General features: G+C 39.6%; 1 protein-coding gene across 3 annotated transcripts in view; it reads left to right on the top strand.

Annotated features, from left to right (window-relative positions):
- Positions 1–14737, top strand: part of ATP13A4 (ATPase 13A4) — a 143867-nt gene that overhangs the window by 98515 nt on the left and 30615 nt on the right. For all 3 annotated transcript variants that reach the window (XM_064366925.1, XM_064366924.1, XM_064366926.1), the window contains 7 exons: positions 2707–2831; positions 8301–8464; positions 9297–9419; positions 10215–10294; positions 11758–11800; positions 12183–12292; positions 14511–14607. In XM_064366925.1, the coding sequence (XP_064222995.1) occupies positions 2707–2831; positions 8301–8464; positions 9297–9419; positions 10215–10294; positions 11758–11800; positions 12183–12292; positions 14511–14607 (742 nt within the window). The remainder of the gene's footprint in view (positions 1–2706; positions 2832–8300; positions 8465–9296; positions 9420–10214; positions 10295–11757; positions 11801–12182; positions 12293–14510; positions 14608–14737) is intronic.

The raw sequence follows: 14737 nt of genomic DNA, 5'->3' as shown, positions 1-14737 counted from the left end.
ACAGGGGAGAGAGTCCAGCGACAGTGGTCTGGGCAGGAGAACCACCTGACATATAGAAACAGCCCAGTGACAACAAAGTGGACAATGCATCTGCCATCCTATACTCCAGTGGTGGTGGGCTAGACAAGAAAACTGGCCTAGTGGCGGTGCGCTGTGCAGGAAAGCCACAGCTGCCTGCAAACATCATGCAGTTTATACAGCATTTTCACTTGACTCCATAATGACCTCCATCCGGCAACCTTCATCCAACTCAGGGCCTCAGTCCCCTGATAGCCTAGGACATGTCCACTAGATGGGAAGGGAGTTCAGAATTTCCTCAGAGACAAAGAAACAAATCTCTGGGTTGGCCACTCCCAGATTTCCTAGCTTGGAACATACATTCAGGTGCATCTGCCATAGAGGGTCATTCTAAGAGTATGCTTAAGCAGTATTGCTACCAGGTGCGTTTACTCTGTAAGACAATCAGGCATCAACCAAGTTATCCTTCAAACATCAGATTAAATATCATCTTCTACAGGAAGCCTTCTCCAATCAGCACACCCAGAAATGATTGCACCCTCCTCTCTGACTCCACGGGATTCTGATTTGGACATCTGTCATAATGCTTTTCCCAGACTTCCACTCAACTGAATGAGTCATGTCTAATTTCTACCTCCTCACTGAATGTAAAATCTCTGGAGTTAGAGGCTACTATAGTCTCTGCATATTCTCTTCCACTTTTCCTCAGTGCTGTTCGTTGAACTCAGTAGAATTTCTGAATGAGGAATTTCCCTAGGTTACCTGGCAAAATGGGGCCCCGACAGGCCTCAGAGCATTTCAGCTAGACACTATTTGCTGAGTACTCACTGTGTAATTGGACACCACATGGGGAGTGTTGAACACAGCATTTAATCAGGTGCGATTGTCCTCAAGGAGTTCAGACAGTGTGACAAAGCAGAAAGCCAAAGCCAACGATAAAACATGGGCAAATAAAATGTCAGTTCTACAGAAATATAAGTAATATGCTAAGGGAGCAATTATTTCTATCTGAGGAAACCTTTGTGGGGGAAGTGGCATGAGAATTGGGGCTCAAAACATAGGGAGAGTTTCAGTAGCAGATCATGGGAAGACTGCAACCTTTTCTATGAAATAAGGAAAAATGTCTTATAGCAGTCTAAAGCAAACGTCTAGAAATGGTTAAGTAGAGAGAAAACCCATTGCTAGTGGTTCAACTTGGCTGGAAATTAGGGTGGGTGAAGAATTTAGTGATCACTGAAGCTGGAAAGATAGTTTGGAACCAGATCACAGAGAGATTTAAATGACGGGTTCAGGAAATGGGAAATGCCATCCTTTCAAGCCTGCTCTGAGGTGAGTAGTTGAAACTGTGTCCACTTCCTGCAGCTCTGTGGAGGTGTTAGCAGTTTCCTGGGAGGATCACTGACTCTAGTTCATGACCGTGGCTGATGTGAGACCCACTCTTGAGACAGGCAAGGAGCTTTAGTGGATGCCTCTTTCATCTATTATTTCAGCCAGTGTTAGGCAGTGCTGGTGTCTTGTTCTCTGTTTGCATCTAAGATAAATAAATCATGGAAGAATCTTTGAACTCCTGATCCCCAATGTATTCTCCTGCACTGGGTTCTGTAGAATGTCCCTGAAAATATGCTTGGGGTGGATAGGAGCCTTGAAGACTGCACTTTCTTGCAGAAACATTCATGCTTGATGCAGAAGATCATTGCTATCACTGGAGGAGAAAGAGAGGGATGAGTTTGACCTGAATAGAGAGGCCTGTTTGTTGAGATTATGACCTCATACCTCCTTGGGCTAAAATAATATTGATTATAGACTTGCCTGCTGGAGGAACTGGCATTTTATTATATTTTTCTTGTGCCTCCTTTATTTTTCATGTTTTGTACCAGAACTAAAACTCCCCTTTGTGGTTAACAGGTGAGGTAATGAAAATCAGGCTAGGCACAACAGATGAAGGAGAACCTTACAGGCTTTCAGCTCATTTTCAGCAAAGGTTAAAGCAAAGCTTTTGCTTAATAAACAGTCTCTTCCTCTTCATTCAGTTAGAGTCAACATCTCCAGAGCCTTTGTGTCCTCTTGTGTCCTCTTTCTGCATCATTCCTGGTCCATAATTGGCGCCTAACAGTGCTTGAATGAGTGAATGGAACCACTATGACAGGGGTCTTTTTCCTGTCGTTTTGCTTCCTGTAAGAAAGCAATAATGTGGCCGGGTGCGGTGGCTCACGCCTGTAATCCCAGCAATCTGGGAAGCTGAGGTGTGTGGATCACGAGGTCAGGAGTTCAAGACCAGCCTGGCCAAAGTGGTGAAACCCCGTCTCTACTAAAAAGTATGAAAAATTTAGCTGGGCGTGGTGGCGGGCGCCTGTAATCCCAGTTACTCAGGAGGCTGAGGCAGATAATTGCTTGAACCTGGGAGGCGGAGGTTGCAGTTAGCCGAGTTGCACTGCACTCCAGCCTGAGCGACAGAGTGAGACTCTGTCTCAAAAACAAACAAACAAACAAACAAACCCAAAAATTAGCCAGGCATGGTGGTAGGTGCCTGTAATCCCAGCTACTGGGGAAGCTGAGGCAGGAGAATCGATTGAACCACTGTTCTCCAGCCTGGATGACAGAGACTCCATCCCAAAAAAAAAAAAAAAAAAAAAATAGAAAGCTGTAATGTGTTATTTCTGTTCAATACATCTATATATGTATTTTCAGGGAGAAGGTAGAATCAGACCTGATATTTCTGGGGCTGCTGATCTTGGAGAATCGATTGAAGGAAAAGACAAAACCTGTCTTGGAAGAGCTCATCTCAGCCCGGATAAGGACTGTAATGATCACAGGTGAGTTCTTACAAACAGTAAGAATTTGATGTGGAAATAGACACGGTTCACTCATTTAATAAATATTGTTGACTACCTACTCTGGGCCAGACACCATTCCAGGTGCTGGAGATGGGCAACAAAGAGGCACAGTTACTGCTTTCCCTGAGTTTCCATGTCAGTAGAATGAGAGAAAATCAACCAATCAATCAAATAGTATCAGCGTTCTGAGCTACACAAATAGGATAATGTGGGAAAGTGTGTTTGACCATCTGTTTTAGACGAGATGGTTAAGAGAGGCCTCTCTGAGAGGCGACATTCGAATTAAGACCTGAATGACAAGAAGACATGAGCCAGGCAAAGATGATTTTTACTGTCAAATGTTAGAAGAAGAAGCATCCTTAGTTGATGGGGTCTATAAACTATGCTGAAGGCTCATCAATCATAAAATCCACTATTCTAGAAATTTAAGAAAATTCTGTCCTCTCTACTCCTAATCCCCAAACTCCAAATCATACAAACGAGAGCAATGAGAAGGAATCACACAAGAGAAATGTGTGAAATTTCTTAATGAAATTAAGTGTGACTTTATTGATGAAATTTCACACTGATGCTATAATTTTTTAAGTGGAAAAGAGACTAGAGGTGAATAAATGATTTCCTAATGAATTCATGTTCACATTTTTGGGGTGTGTATTACCTTTCTTTTCTCTGCTTTGATAGTCAGATGTTTTTAACATGAAGATACATTATTTCCCCATCAAAGCAGGCACTTTATGTTCCCACTTCCCCTGAACCCAATTCTACAGTTGCAAACTCTAGAATACTTTTATTTCCTCTTTTGTACTTCTCTGTCCCCTGTTTTACTTCCCACAATCCAAGAGTCTCCTGGTCTGCTTTTACTTTTTCCCTTTCTGGCACCCCAATCCAACTTTTTGAAGTTGCTGAGTTAATTTACTGCTTATTAGGATTTCCCTTACATTGTGACCATTCTGTTTCAAAAATCTTTATCTAGCACTTATATGACACATTCTCATAATCTATCCTTAACTTGTTTATCTATAAGAGTTCATCATTCACGCTCTCTCTTTACTTCTGCTTTTATCATATTGAAATTTCTGCTCTGTTTCTTTCCTTGTTTGTTTACAAATTTTTTTTCCCTCAAGTATTGCCCTTGGATGGAATAGAGGGGTGATATGCTCTTTGATTTCTTATATATGCTTGAATATCTTACTTGTTTCTGACAGGTGAATGATATCTTGCTCAGATATAGGATTCCTGAGTTATTGTTCTTTTTTTCTTAATGATCTATATGTAGAGGCTATTCCTTTTACTTTCTGGCTTCTGATATTGCACATGACAAGTCCAGTCAGTGTCCATTGTGAGTAACTTATTCTTTTCTGCACATAATCTTTTTTTTTCTCTTTTTTTTCAATTGAACTTTAGGTTCTGGGGTACATGTGCAGATCATGCAGGATTGTTGCATAGGTACACACATGGCAATGTGGTTTGCTGCCTCCATCCCCCTATCACCTACATCTGGCATTTCTCCCCATGTTATCCCTCCCCACCCCCTCACTGTCCCTCCCTTGGCCCCCCCCCAGCAGACCCCAGTGTGTGATGCTCCCCTCCCTGTGTTCCTGTGTTCCCATTGTTCAACACCTGCCTATGAGTGAGAACTTGCAGTGTTTGATTTTCTGTTCTTGTGTCAGTTTGCTGAGAATGATGGTTTCCAGATTCATCCATGTTCCTACAAAGGACACAAACTCATCATTTTTATGGCTGCATATTATTCCATGGTGTATATGTGCCACATTTTCCCTGTCCAATCTATCATTGATGGGCATTTGGGTTGGTTCCAGGTCTTTGCTATTGTAAACAGTGCCACTATGAACATACATGTTCTGCACATAATCTTTTTAACTTTGGAATTTAGAAATGTTTCCCTTTGCATTTGCCTTATTTCATTAACTTCATCTGGAACATGGAAACACTTTTAGGAAAACCTTTTTTAAAATCATTTTTGTGACATAGTCTTAAGTCAGCATAATATTTGTCACTTTGAATGTTATACATATGATAAAACAGATTGCAAAAAGTATCATATATACAACAAGAACATTAGTGTATATAACTGAATCACCAAATATGTAACCTCTTGTAACAATAACTTAATGGTCTTAACTCTATTCTCTGAATGGACCAATTTTTTGATGATTCATTCACTTAAAAAGTTTTGAGTTGAGTACAGTTTCTTGTTGCTTCTTCCTGTGATCCAAGGCTTTAGAATCAATCTCTGGAAACCAGCGATTAGAACCAGACTTCCCCAGAATCAAGAAGAGATAGGAGTGGGAGAAACATGGAGAGCACTTTTTAAATCTTTCTTCCTGCCAGAAAAATTGTCCCTATTGTTTACTTAATTTTTGCCTCTATTCTCTGTCTTTCCATTTTTACTTCTGGAATTTTCATTATTGTCTATCCTCTCAGTCTTTTTTTCTCGTAGTTGTCGTATTTTATTTATTTATGTTTTAGAGACAGGGTCTTGCTTTGTTGCCCAGGCTAGAGTGCAGTGGGATGATCATAGCTCACTTTAGCCTTGAATTCCTGGGCTCAGGTGATCCTCCTGCCTCAGCCTCCTGAGAAACTGGGACTGCAGGCATGCACCACTGTGCCTGGCTTTAGATTGTATATTTTTATAATTTTGCTTTAAGACTTTTTCTTTTTTTGCACCCAGTTTGTTCAAACCACAGTCTTAGGTCTCAACAATGCTCGTTATCTTTTTCAAATCCCGCTTTGAGTCATTTAGTTTTTAAATCGTATATGGGTTCAGTTTTTAAATCGTATATGGGGTGGGAGTTGCTCGAGAAAATGTTTTTTGCTGCATTTGAGTTTTCTTAAGTGCTCTCCTTATTTTTAAAGCAGGTTTCATCTGTCTCCAGCAGCTTCTTGACTTCACTAGTCATGCTCTCTGATCGTTCCTCCTGATCTTTCCTGTTCAGAGTCTCGGATTTCTTAGATATGTTGTTAGATTTTTTTTTTTTTTTTTGGTCAGGTGATTGGTGCTCAGGCCTGGGATGTTTATCCTGATCAGTGGATCTCTCACAGGTAGTAGATGGCAAAAAGCAGACAGGCTGTCAGGGGCCTGCTGAGGCATGTTCGGGGCTCCCTATATCCTTCCAGCCTCAGGTAGCGCCTTCCCACCACTTAGCTCTTTTGAGAATCATCGTACACATTTTGGTAGAAACCTCGGAGAAGCTATGTTAAGGATAGCCAACCAGATGTTATATGGTTAATTTTTTAATGGTTGCTCTCGGAATCACAACATACATACCTTTCCTTTCAAGAAGACTTATAACCAGGAATGTCTCTTGCTTTCTCTCCTTTCTGTCATTATTGTCATAAGTGTGACATATGTTGAAAACCCCCACCAGATAGTGAGATAGTCTTTACTTTCAATACTGAAGTGTTAAAGAACATGAGTAAAGAAAATTAGACTTTTCTATTTACCCAGATCATTATTATTTCTGTTTCTATGTTTTCACTCCTTAAGTTACAAGTTAACCTCTGGTGTCGTTTCCTTTCAACCTGAAGAACCCTGTAGCTTTTGTTGTTGTTGTTTTTCTTTTGAGCATATCCACTTTCCACCAATTATCTTCATTTTCCTTCATCTGATAAAGTCTTTGTTTCTCCTTTATTCCTGAAGGATAGTTTCAGCATCTATAGGAGTCAGAGTTGACACTTCAAAGTGAAAGATGAAGTCAACACTTCAAAGATGTTGTTCCACTATTTTCTTCCCTCCATATTTTTGATGAGAAATCTGTGATAATTTGAATTACTGTTTTCTTATATGTAATATGGTTTTCTCTAACTGCTTTTTTGTTTATCTTTGATTTTTAGCATTTTGATTATTGTGTGTCTGCTTGTGATTCTCACCAAGTTTATCTTGTTTGGAAGTCACTGAGCTTCTTGAATCTGTAAATTTGAGGTTTTTAAAAATCATACTTGCGAAAATTTCTGCTATTATTTTTCCTTTTTTCTTCTTTTTCAACCTTTTCTCCTTGGACTCTAATGACATGAATACGAATTGTTTTGATATCTTTGAGTCTGTTCATTAGAACGATTTTTCCTCTCTGTTCTTCAGGTTGTATAATTTCCATTGATCTATTCTGCTATTGAGTGCATTCAGTGATTTTTTTTAATTTCAGGTATTATATTTTTTAATTCTAAAGTGTCTATTCAGTTTTTTTCCTACAGTTTATATTTCCTTGTTGAGAATGTCTATGTTTCCACCTATTTAAGGAATATTAACAGTTAACACAGGAAGGGGGATTATAGTAGCTGCTTTAAAGACCATTATCTGATACTTCCAACATTTAGGTTATTTAGGGATTGGCAACTGTTGTGATTTTTCTTGAGACTTGGCCAGATTTTCCAGATTTTTCAAGTTGAATAGCCTGAACATTTTGAATATTATGTTGTGAAACTTTGAATCCTGTTATAATCCTCTGGAGAATATTGAGGGTTTTTTTGTTTGTTTGTTTGTTTTTTGGTTAGCATTCAACCATAACCTCTATCTTTCCTGTTGTAGGTGGTGGTTCTAATATTAGCTTAAATATAAAATCTTTTGCTATGATGTTTGGGTCTGCCTCATTCAGAGGTTACTCTCACAAATGGGGGTGATTTATATCATAGTTTAATTCCTGAAGCTTTTGTTATCTTTCTTTGGATCTGATCCACACACGCACAGACAGCTCTAGGCTGAATTTGAGACTTATATAATTCATATACTGAATTAGTCCCCGTGTCTGGCTCTCTCCTTTCCAGGATTCTGCTCATGCTCTTTAGCCTGCAAGTGTCCCTTTTCCTGGCTCCTCTGGCCAGAAAGACTGGGTGTCTTTTGGAGTTCTGCTGCCCAAACAGCTTCTTAACTGAGGCCCACATGCCAGTCAAATATGGAAGAGGGAAGAGAAAAAAAGCTGAGAAACTCATTCCCTTGTAGGTTGCTTCTACAAATTTGACTCCCTCTCACCATCTGCCCGCTTTTGTTTACTTTTCAAAGTCCTTGGGGAGTTGCTTCTTGGTTTTTGTTCAGAGTTTTCCATTGTAATCAGCGGGAGAGAGAGATCGTAGAGGGCTTACTCCATTTTGACTAGAAGTGGAACCACCAGATCCTCTACTAAACCAGAGGATTTGCCTAAACACTTGCAAAGCTGCTAACAAATGATGAAAATAGATTTGGATTTTGCTTTTTCATTTTCTCCCTTAGTCTGGCAAAAACACACTGGCAGAATATGAAGTAACTTGATGAAAATCAGTAAGAACCAGAAAAGGGATCGTGGAGTCACAAAGATCAGGGCTGAAAAGATATTAGGGATCATTTCTCTTCATACCTGAAATAAGGACTGAACTCCCCACACTGGTTTTCTAGGCTCTGCATGAATTAGTTCTATCTCGCCAGCCTCATTTTGAGATGTTCCTCCTTTCCTCTAGGTGACAATCTTCAGACTGCCATCACAGTGGCCAGAAAATCTGGAATGGTTTCTAAAAGCCAGAAAGTCATTCTCATTGAGGCAAATGAAACCACCGGGTCCTCATCAGCATCTATATCTTGGACATTAGTAGAAGAGAAGAAACACATTATGTACGAGAATCAGGTATTCCTGAACACAGACCTTCTGCCACATTACCAATGTGTCTCACAGTGTTGGTGACTAAGCAGTTTTGACCTAGAGTTAACATATGCTTCCAAGTTTCTAGCATATATGCTGTTGCATGAACTCAATTACACTGGTTTTTCCATACTTTTCTTACTGAGCTTGAAGATATAGGGCTTTCCTGTGTGCTGGAAAGAATCTATCTTTAAAACTTAAAAAAAATGGTTGGCCCTATATGAGAAAGAATATAGTGAGTGGAGCTGAATCTGACTTCTCCCTTTCCCCTTGCTTGTCAGCCACCCCACTGGGTTCAAAGGGGATCTAGTTCTCGGGAGAGATGCTGCTGTGTGTGAAACTTTTTTCTCACCCTGGAAACACAGTCAGAAGATCAGACTGTGTTTTCAGGGTGAGAAAAAAAGTTTTATTCATTTATTGCCAGTCTTGTCAGTATTCAATCTCCATTGTATCCTTGTAGAACAATATTAATTCCCTAAGGAAAAAAATAGTAAGTTCTCATTTCAGGGAGAAATTTGTTAAGCTGCAGTGCTTTTGCATTTTACACTTGAAATGTGTGAAATGTGCTCTTCTCTGGGACTTACCAAGATCAAATCAGGATGAAAACAGGACATCAGTAAGTGTCATCTTCCTGTTCACTAGTTGTCTGTGATGTGCAAAGACTGATCCAGCAAAAAGAAAATGCTTCTCGGAGGAATCAGAGTGATCTTTACAGAGAGATCCTGGGCTGTCTTCATTATCTTCTCTCAGATATGCTTGTGGTTCTAACCACTCTGTCAAATGAAGGAGTCTAAAATAACTGTGTCTTGCTTTGTAGGACAGTTACATTAACATCAGGGATGAAGACTCTGATAACGGCAGAGAAGGAAGTTACCATTTTGCCCTAACTGGAAAATCCTTTCATGTTATAAGTCAACATTTCAGCAGCTTACTGCCAAAGGTAAGTTCTAAGAGGGTAACAATCTCCCTGTGAAAATGCTGATGATGTCACTTATAGAGCATGCTTGTAAATTATTTCAAATCTTGAAACAGGTAAAACATATTCAGTGAGTTCTCTGTATTTTAAGAGAGACCAACATTTTTGTAGAGGGTACTATTGTCTCATTTCCTACTAGGTTTGAAATAAATAAACTTGATTAGTCAATTTTCCACCATCTATAAGATTGAAGTGCCAGTGATTTCTTGAATTATAAAGATGATTTTAGGTGGCTGTCACTATATTGCCCTGGTAAGGGGTCTCAAAGTGTCGTGGAAACCCTGCAATTATACAGGAAGGCAGACCAAGAATAAAGGAATACCATTAGTTTTTTGATAGATGACGTCTGTACTCAAGAAGGTCAAACTTAAAGCTTTAGTAGGGGGGAGGTAAGTTTTAGATATAGAGTTGTCCCTCAACCTCTTGCTGTTTTGCAGTTCAAGGTTCCATTAAGCTCAAGATTTTTCAGGACCACATTCCCCATGGCAGCTGAGGTAAATTCCTGAAGGTCATCATTTTCATAAAATATTTTTTGTTAAGTGATTATCTTTACCGATTTTTGTTTTTCACTGACCACTTATCTGATGACCAAACCCTCAATGTTTGTCTTAAAATACAAAGGAAGGCTCATGGGAAACTGTTTTTTTTCTTTATCATAAGTGTCACGATACAGTCAACATTCTGAGTGTTATCAATTATTTCATGTCCAACCAGTTGACTTGATAAAAAAAAAAAATCTCCATTTTGGGTTCCTTACAGATACTGATCAATGGGACCATCTTTGCAAGAATGTCTCCCGGGCAGAAATCCAGTCTGGTGGAAGAATTTCAGAAACTGGAGTAGGTTCTTTGCCAGTGCAGGTGGCATGGAGTGCATGAAGGCATAGCAGTCAGGGGGAGTGGAAGAGGCCAGAGAGTCACTCAGTTTGGCAAGGGCAGTGGTCCTTACTCTGGCTGCATGAGGCAGTCACTTGAGAGCTTTGGGAAAAATAGCAATACCAAGGGATCCCACCATTCAGACATCCTGATTCACTTGTTTATATGGGGCTTGAAAAATCAGTATTTTTTTCACATAAGTCAATTTTGCATTTGATATTGAGGATCACTGCACTAGAACCTAAGGGGCCTGAAAGAGTATGGGGAGAAATAAGACTGGAAAGGTAGCTTGAGCTCAGCTCCCGGAGGGAATGAGAATTTAGACTTTATTTGTATATGCTGTCATCACAATGATGAAATAGAGAGATTCATATGACAAGAGATTCATGTAACCCTAAAAATGCTACATTATTTGTATGCCAAAGCATTCTTTCCCATTCTAAATCAGAGAAATTATTCTCTTCTAACACAAAGGGTCTCCATTCCTAGAGAGAATGGGCAGTCCAAATGAAGTGCCCATATCATTTGGGACCCTTTGTTTCCTGTTAACAGAACCCCACAGAGTACCAGAGGCTTTCACTACTTTTTTCACCACGTCACAACAACATGATTCTGACTCCTACCCATTTCTACTCTGTCCTCCCATTCATTTGACTCCGTTATCAGGCTAGCTTCTCAGTTCGGAAAGACCCGTCTTTTCAACATGACTGAAACCTAGGGAGTCAACGAGTTACCTCCATATAGCAGTGTGGAAGAAAAGTACAGCATATTCTATGAATGCTGTCAGAATGTGCATAATTTTAAAAGCTGGCTATCAATAATCCTTATCAATGATTCAAGAGAGTATTCACCCATCCTCAAAAAGCCATTCCAAAGCAGGAATGTGTTTTCTTTCTTCAGCTTCTAGGCCTGGCATTACATACTTGAGTGACTGTTGACAGGGTGGATTTCCTCTCATGCCAGTATTAACAGCACAAACCACTATGACTTGTTATCACTTTAGACTTGATGAACACTTTCCCATAAAGCACCTCATTTAATGCTCATAGCATTTTGTAGGCAAAATAATCATAATAATGGGAATAATAATCATAGTGAAAAGGGTAAGATGGCCAGGTCAACATCTAGATCTGGTTTCAAATCCTGTGCCCTCTCTGCCGTGCCATACTTACATCGTATAATTGTGAGCACCTCTGCTTTACAGTTGAGAAAGCTCTCCCTATGCAGTGACGTGCAGTGTCTACATGGAACACTTACAGTCATTATATAAACTGCTGAATTACCCTTTTTTCAGTCAAACCAGACTCTTAGGAAAATTCCCTTAAATAATGAGTTTGAACCCTAATGATGATCACTTTGTTTTTTTAATTGGAGAAATTAGCAAGATAGCTTTGATGTCCTCTACGATTAATGTGGTTGCCTCTTAGTTACTTTGTAGGTATGTGTGGTGATGGAGCCAATGACTGCGGGGTAAGTAACTGCCAGTGTGTGTGGCCATAATCTCACGTTCAATTATACGTAAGCCCTGTAGAGGTGGTATTCCTGGGATATACACCATTTCCATTCATCTTGATGGATAAACTTGCATTGGGAGGCTTTTGACCAAAGTCACATGATGAGTCAATGGTTAGTTTAGGCTACATGGGGAAGAATTTGGTTCTGGAATTCTCATTTCTTTGGCTGGGTATCCTAATGCCATCTTTTTCTTACATTACAGGCAGAGTTAAGTCTCTTGGTTAGAGTTTGGGCATACAAACCACCTTGTGGCCAGCTTAACTGGCCTTTTCTTATGAGGCTTTAGCGGAGACATCTGTGAGTCGATGTGGGGAGTAAGCTGATTCTTTGCTTTCAGGCTCTGAAAATGGCTCATGTGGGCATCTCTTTATCAGAGCAGGAGGCATCTGTGGCCTCACCTTTCACTTCCAAAACTCCAAACATTGAGTGCGTACCTCACCTTATCAAGTAAGTAGGCACTTCCTCAAACATGGTTTTCTCTCTCTTGACCTTTGGTGCAAATCACATTGTTCTGCCTGGGAACAACCAGAGGAACGTTGTGTCCCTGGGTGGGGAGGGTGCTTTGTGGAAGAATGCAGTCAACCATTCTTCTTCCAAATGGATTTTCCAGAAGTTAAAAGTAACATTGGGAGAGCAGTGGCATTTCCAATGAATTCACTGATTAGGTTATTTTTAGAAGACTGGAGTCTGGAACTTGTTATTGCTTTGAAAGTGTCAATCATCCTCATTTTTCAAATGTTATCTATCTCCTTTTCAGTTTTTATTTGAAAAATACAGTTTTCACAATCTTAATTGACTTTTGCTGCTTTCACTAAAATTTGCTTTGATGCTCCCCAACACCGCTACTCTGCCAAAAATGTACTTCTGCTCCATTATATTTGAAAGATACAGATAGTTAGATGGTGGCTGCTCTTGGTTATTATAACTGACATGTGTTTATAGTTTAAAATGCTATAATGTCTACTATCTTCAAAACAGCTTGGAGATGCAGGAATGGCTATTTTTTTAACAAATAAAAAAATTGAAGTTCAGAAAATTTAATTGATGTGCCCAAGCACATACAGCCATATAAGGTTAGAGCTTGTTTTAGAATTAATTTTATTTAAATGTGGTTTATCTACAGATATACTCTTCCACCACATTAAAATAATACTTCGGCTAAGTCCTCCCAATTTTTTATTTATACATGCATTTGACAAATATTTAGTGTCAGAAACTAAGGGAGATTACTGATTTTGATAGGTGCTATCAAGGAAATAAAAAGGGTAAAAGGGAGTAAGATGGCTATGCAGGTGGAAGTGGCTGTTTCAGATGGGGAGGTATGGGAAAACCTCTCTAAGGAGGTGGGGAATAAGGAGAAGCTACCTCTGGGCAGAGGAAATGTCATGACAAAACTCTGATACAGAAAAAACCTAGTTTGAGGATCAGGTTTTAGTACCCCAAGAAATCATAATGGGCATGAGTTTAAACTTAAAGTAAAAAAGTATAATCTAGTTTGGGGGTAGTGGCTCATGCCTGTAATCCCAGCGCTTTGGGAGGCCAAGGTGTGTGGATCACCTGAGGTCAGGAGTTTGAGACCAGCCTGGTCAATATGGTGAAACCTCATCTCTACTAAGAATACAAAAAAAAAAAAAAAAAAAAAAAAAAAACACATTATCTAGACGTGGTGATGCATGCCTGTGATCGCAGCTACTCAGGAGGGTGAGGTGGGAGAATCCCTTGAACCTGAGAGGTGGAGGTTGCAGTGAGCTGAAATCCTCAAACCAGGTTTTTTACTGTAGCAGAGTTTTGCCATGACATTTCCTCTGCCCAGAGGTAGTTTTTCCTTATTCCCTACCTCCTTAGAGTGGTTTTCCCATACCACTGCACTCCAGCCTGGGTGATGGAGCAAGACTCTGCACTCCAGCCTGGGTGATGGAACAAGACTCTCTCATAAAATAATAATAATAGTAATTCAAAATGTAAAAGTATAACTTAAACTCTAATTTTCCCCAAATGAAATAGATAAAAGTGACATTTCATATGTCATCTATTTCATGCTTTAAATGTGTATTATTCAATCAATCGACAATAACACAAATGAAAATGCTCATCCTTTCCAGCCTATTTCAGTTTTATATATGATTAATTTAAGTGTGTATATTGTTTTAGTCCAGTTTTAGAAAAAGCTGGGACTGCCAAAATGAAATTTGAATCAAATGCTTGCCAAGTTCCTGAGTCTTCATTATGAAAATAATCCCCAAATCTGCAATTTTATTTTAATCCATTAGGTCACAGATGAAGAAACTGAGACAAAAGAAATGATCCTCCATGTCACATTAGTGAGTAGGGATAAGATCTGGCACTAGCTCCCAGGTCCCCTGTGCTGAGTTCAGGAGCTAAATCAATGCCTGCTGAAAGGACATGAACAACTGTAAATCTGGACTCCATCACCAGATTAAGGCACTTGGAACTTGGCCTGGAACTGGTCTTTCTTAAAAATCGGGTTGTTCAGTTTACTGACAGCTAGCATCCACCACCTCAAGGCTGTCGATTTTCAGACAAATGGCTGTGTAATGACTTTTGATTTTTTTCTCCTGAGCTCAGCTGAACAGCACAGAATAACTGACCTTATTTCTTTTCATTACTTTCATTTCATGTCTTTTTCATTTCTTTTCTTACACAGGGAAGGACGTGCAGCTCTCGTTACCTCCTTTTGCATGTTTAAGTACATGGCTCTGTACAGCATGATTCAGTATGTTGGTGTTCTGCTGCTCTACTGGGTATGACTTGGGACTTAGCCTCTTGGTTAGTGTGAGCTAAAGTAGCGGTGCACTCTCAATTTACAATGCCTCTTAAAGAAAGAGTACAAATAGGATATCTGAGCAGCAATAGCCCTTCCAAAAATATCCT

Source organism: Aotus nancymaae, unplaced genomic scaffold, assembly GCF_030222135.1.
Source record: "Aotus nancymaae isolate 86718 unplaced genomic scaffold, 86718_ANA_hifiasm-v0.15.2.pri h1tg000067l, whole genome shotgun sequence".
Taxonomy (NCBI): Eukaryota; Metazoa; Chordata; class Mammalia; order Primates; family Aotidae; genus Aotus; species Aotus nancymaae.
The sequence above is the reverse complement of the archived record's forward strand: the minus strand, read 5'-3'. Positions and strand labels throughout refer to the sequence as shown.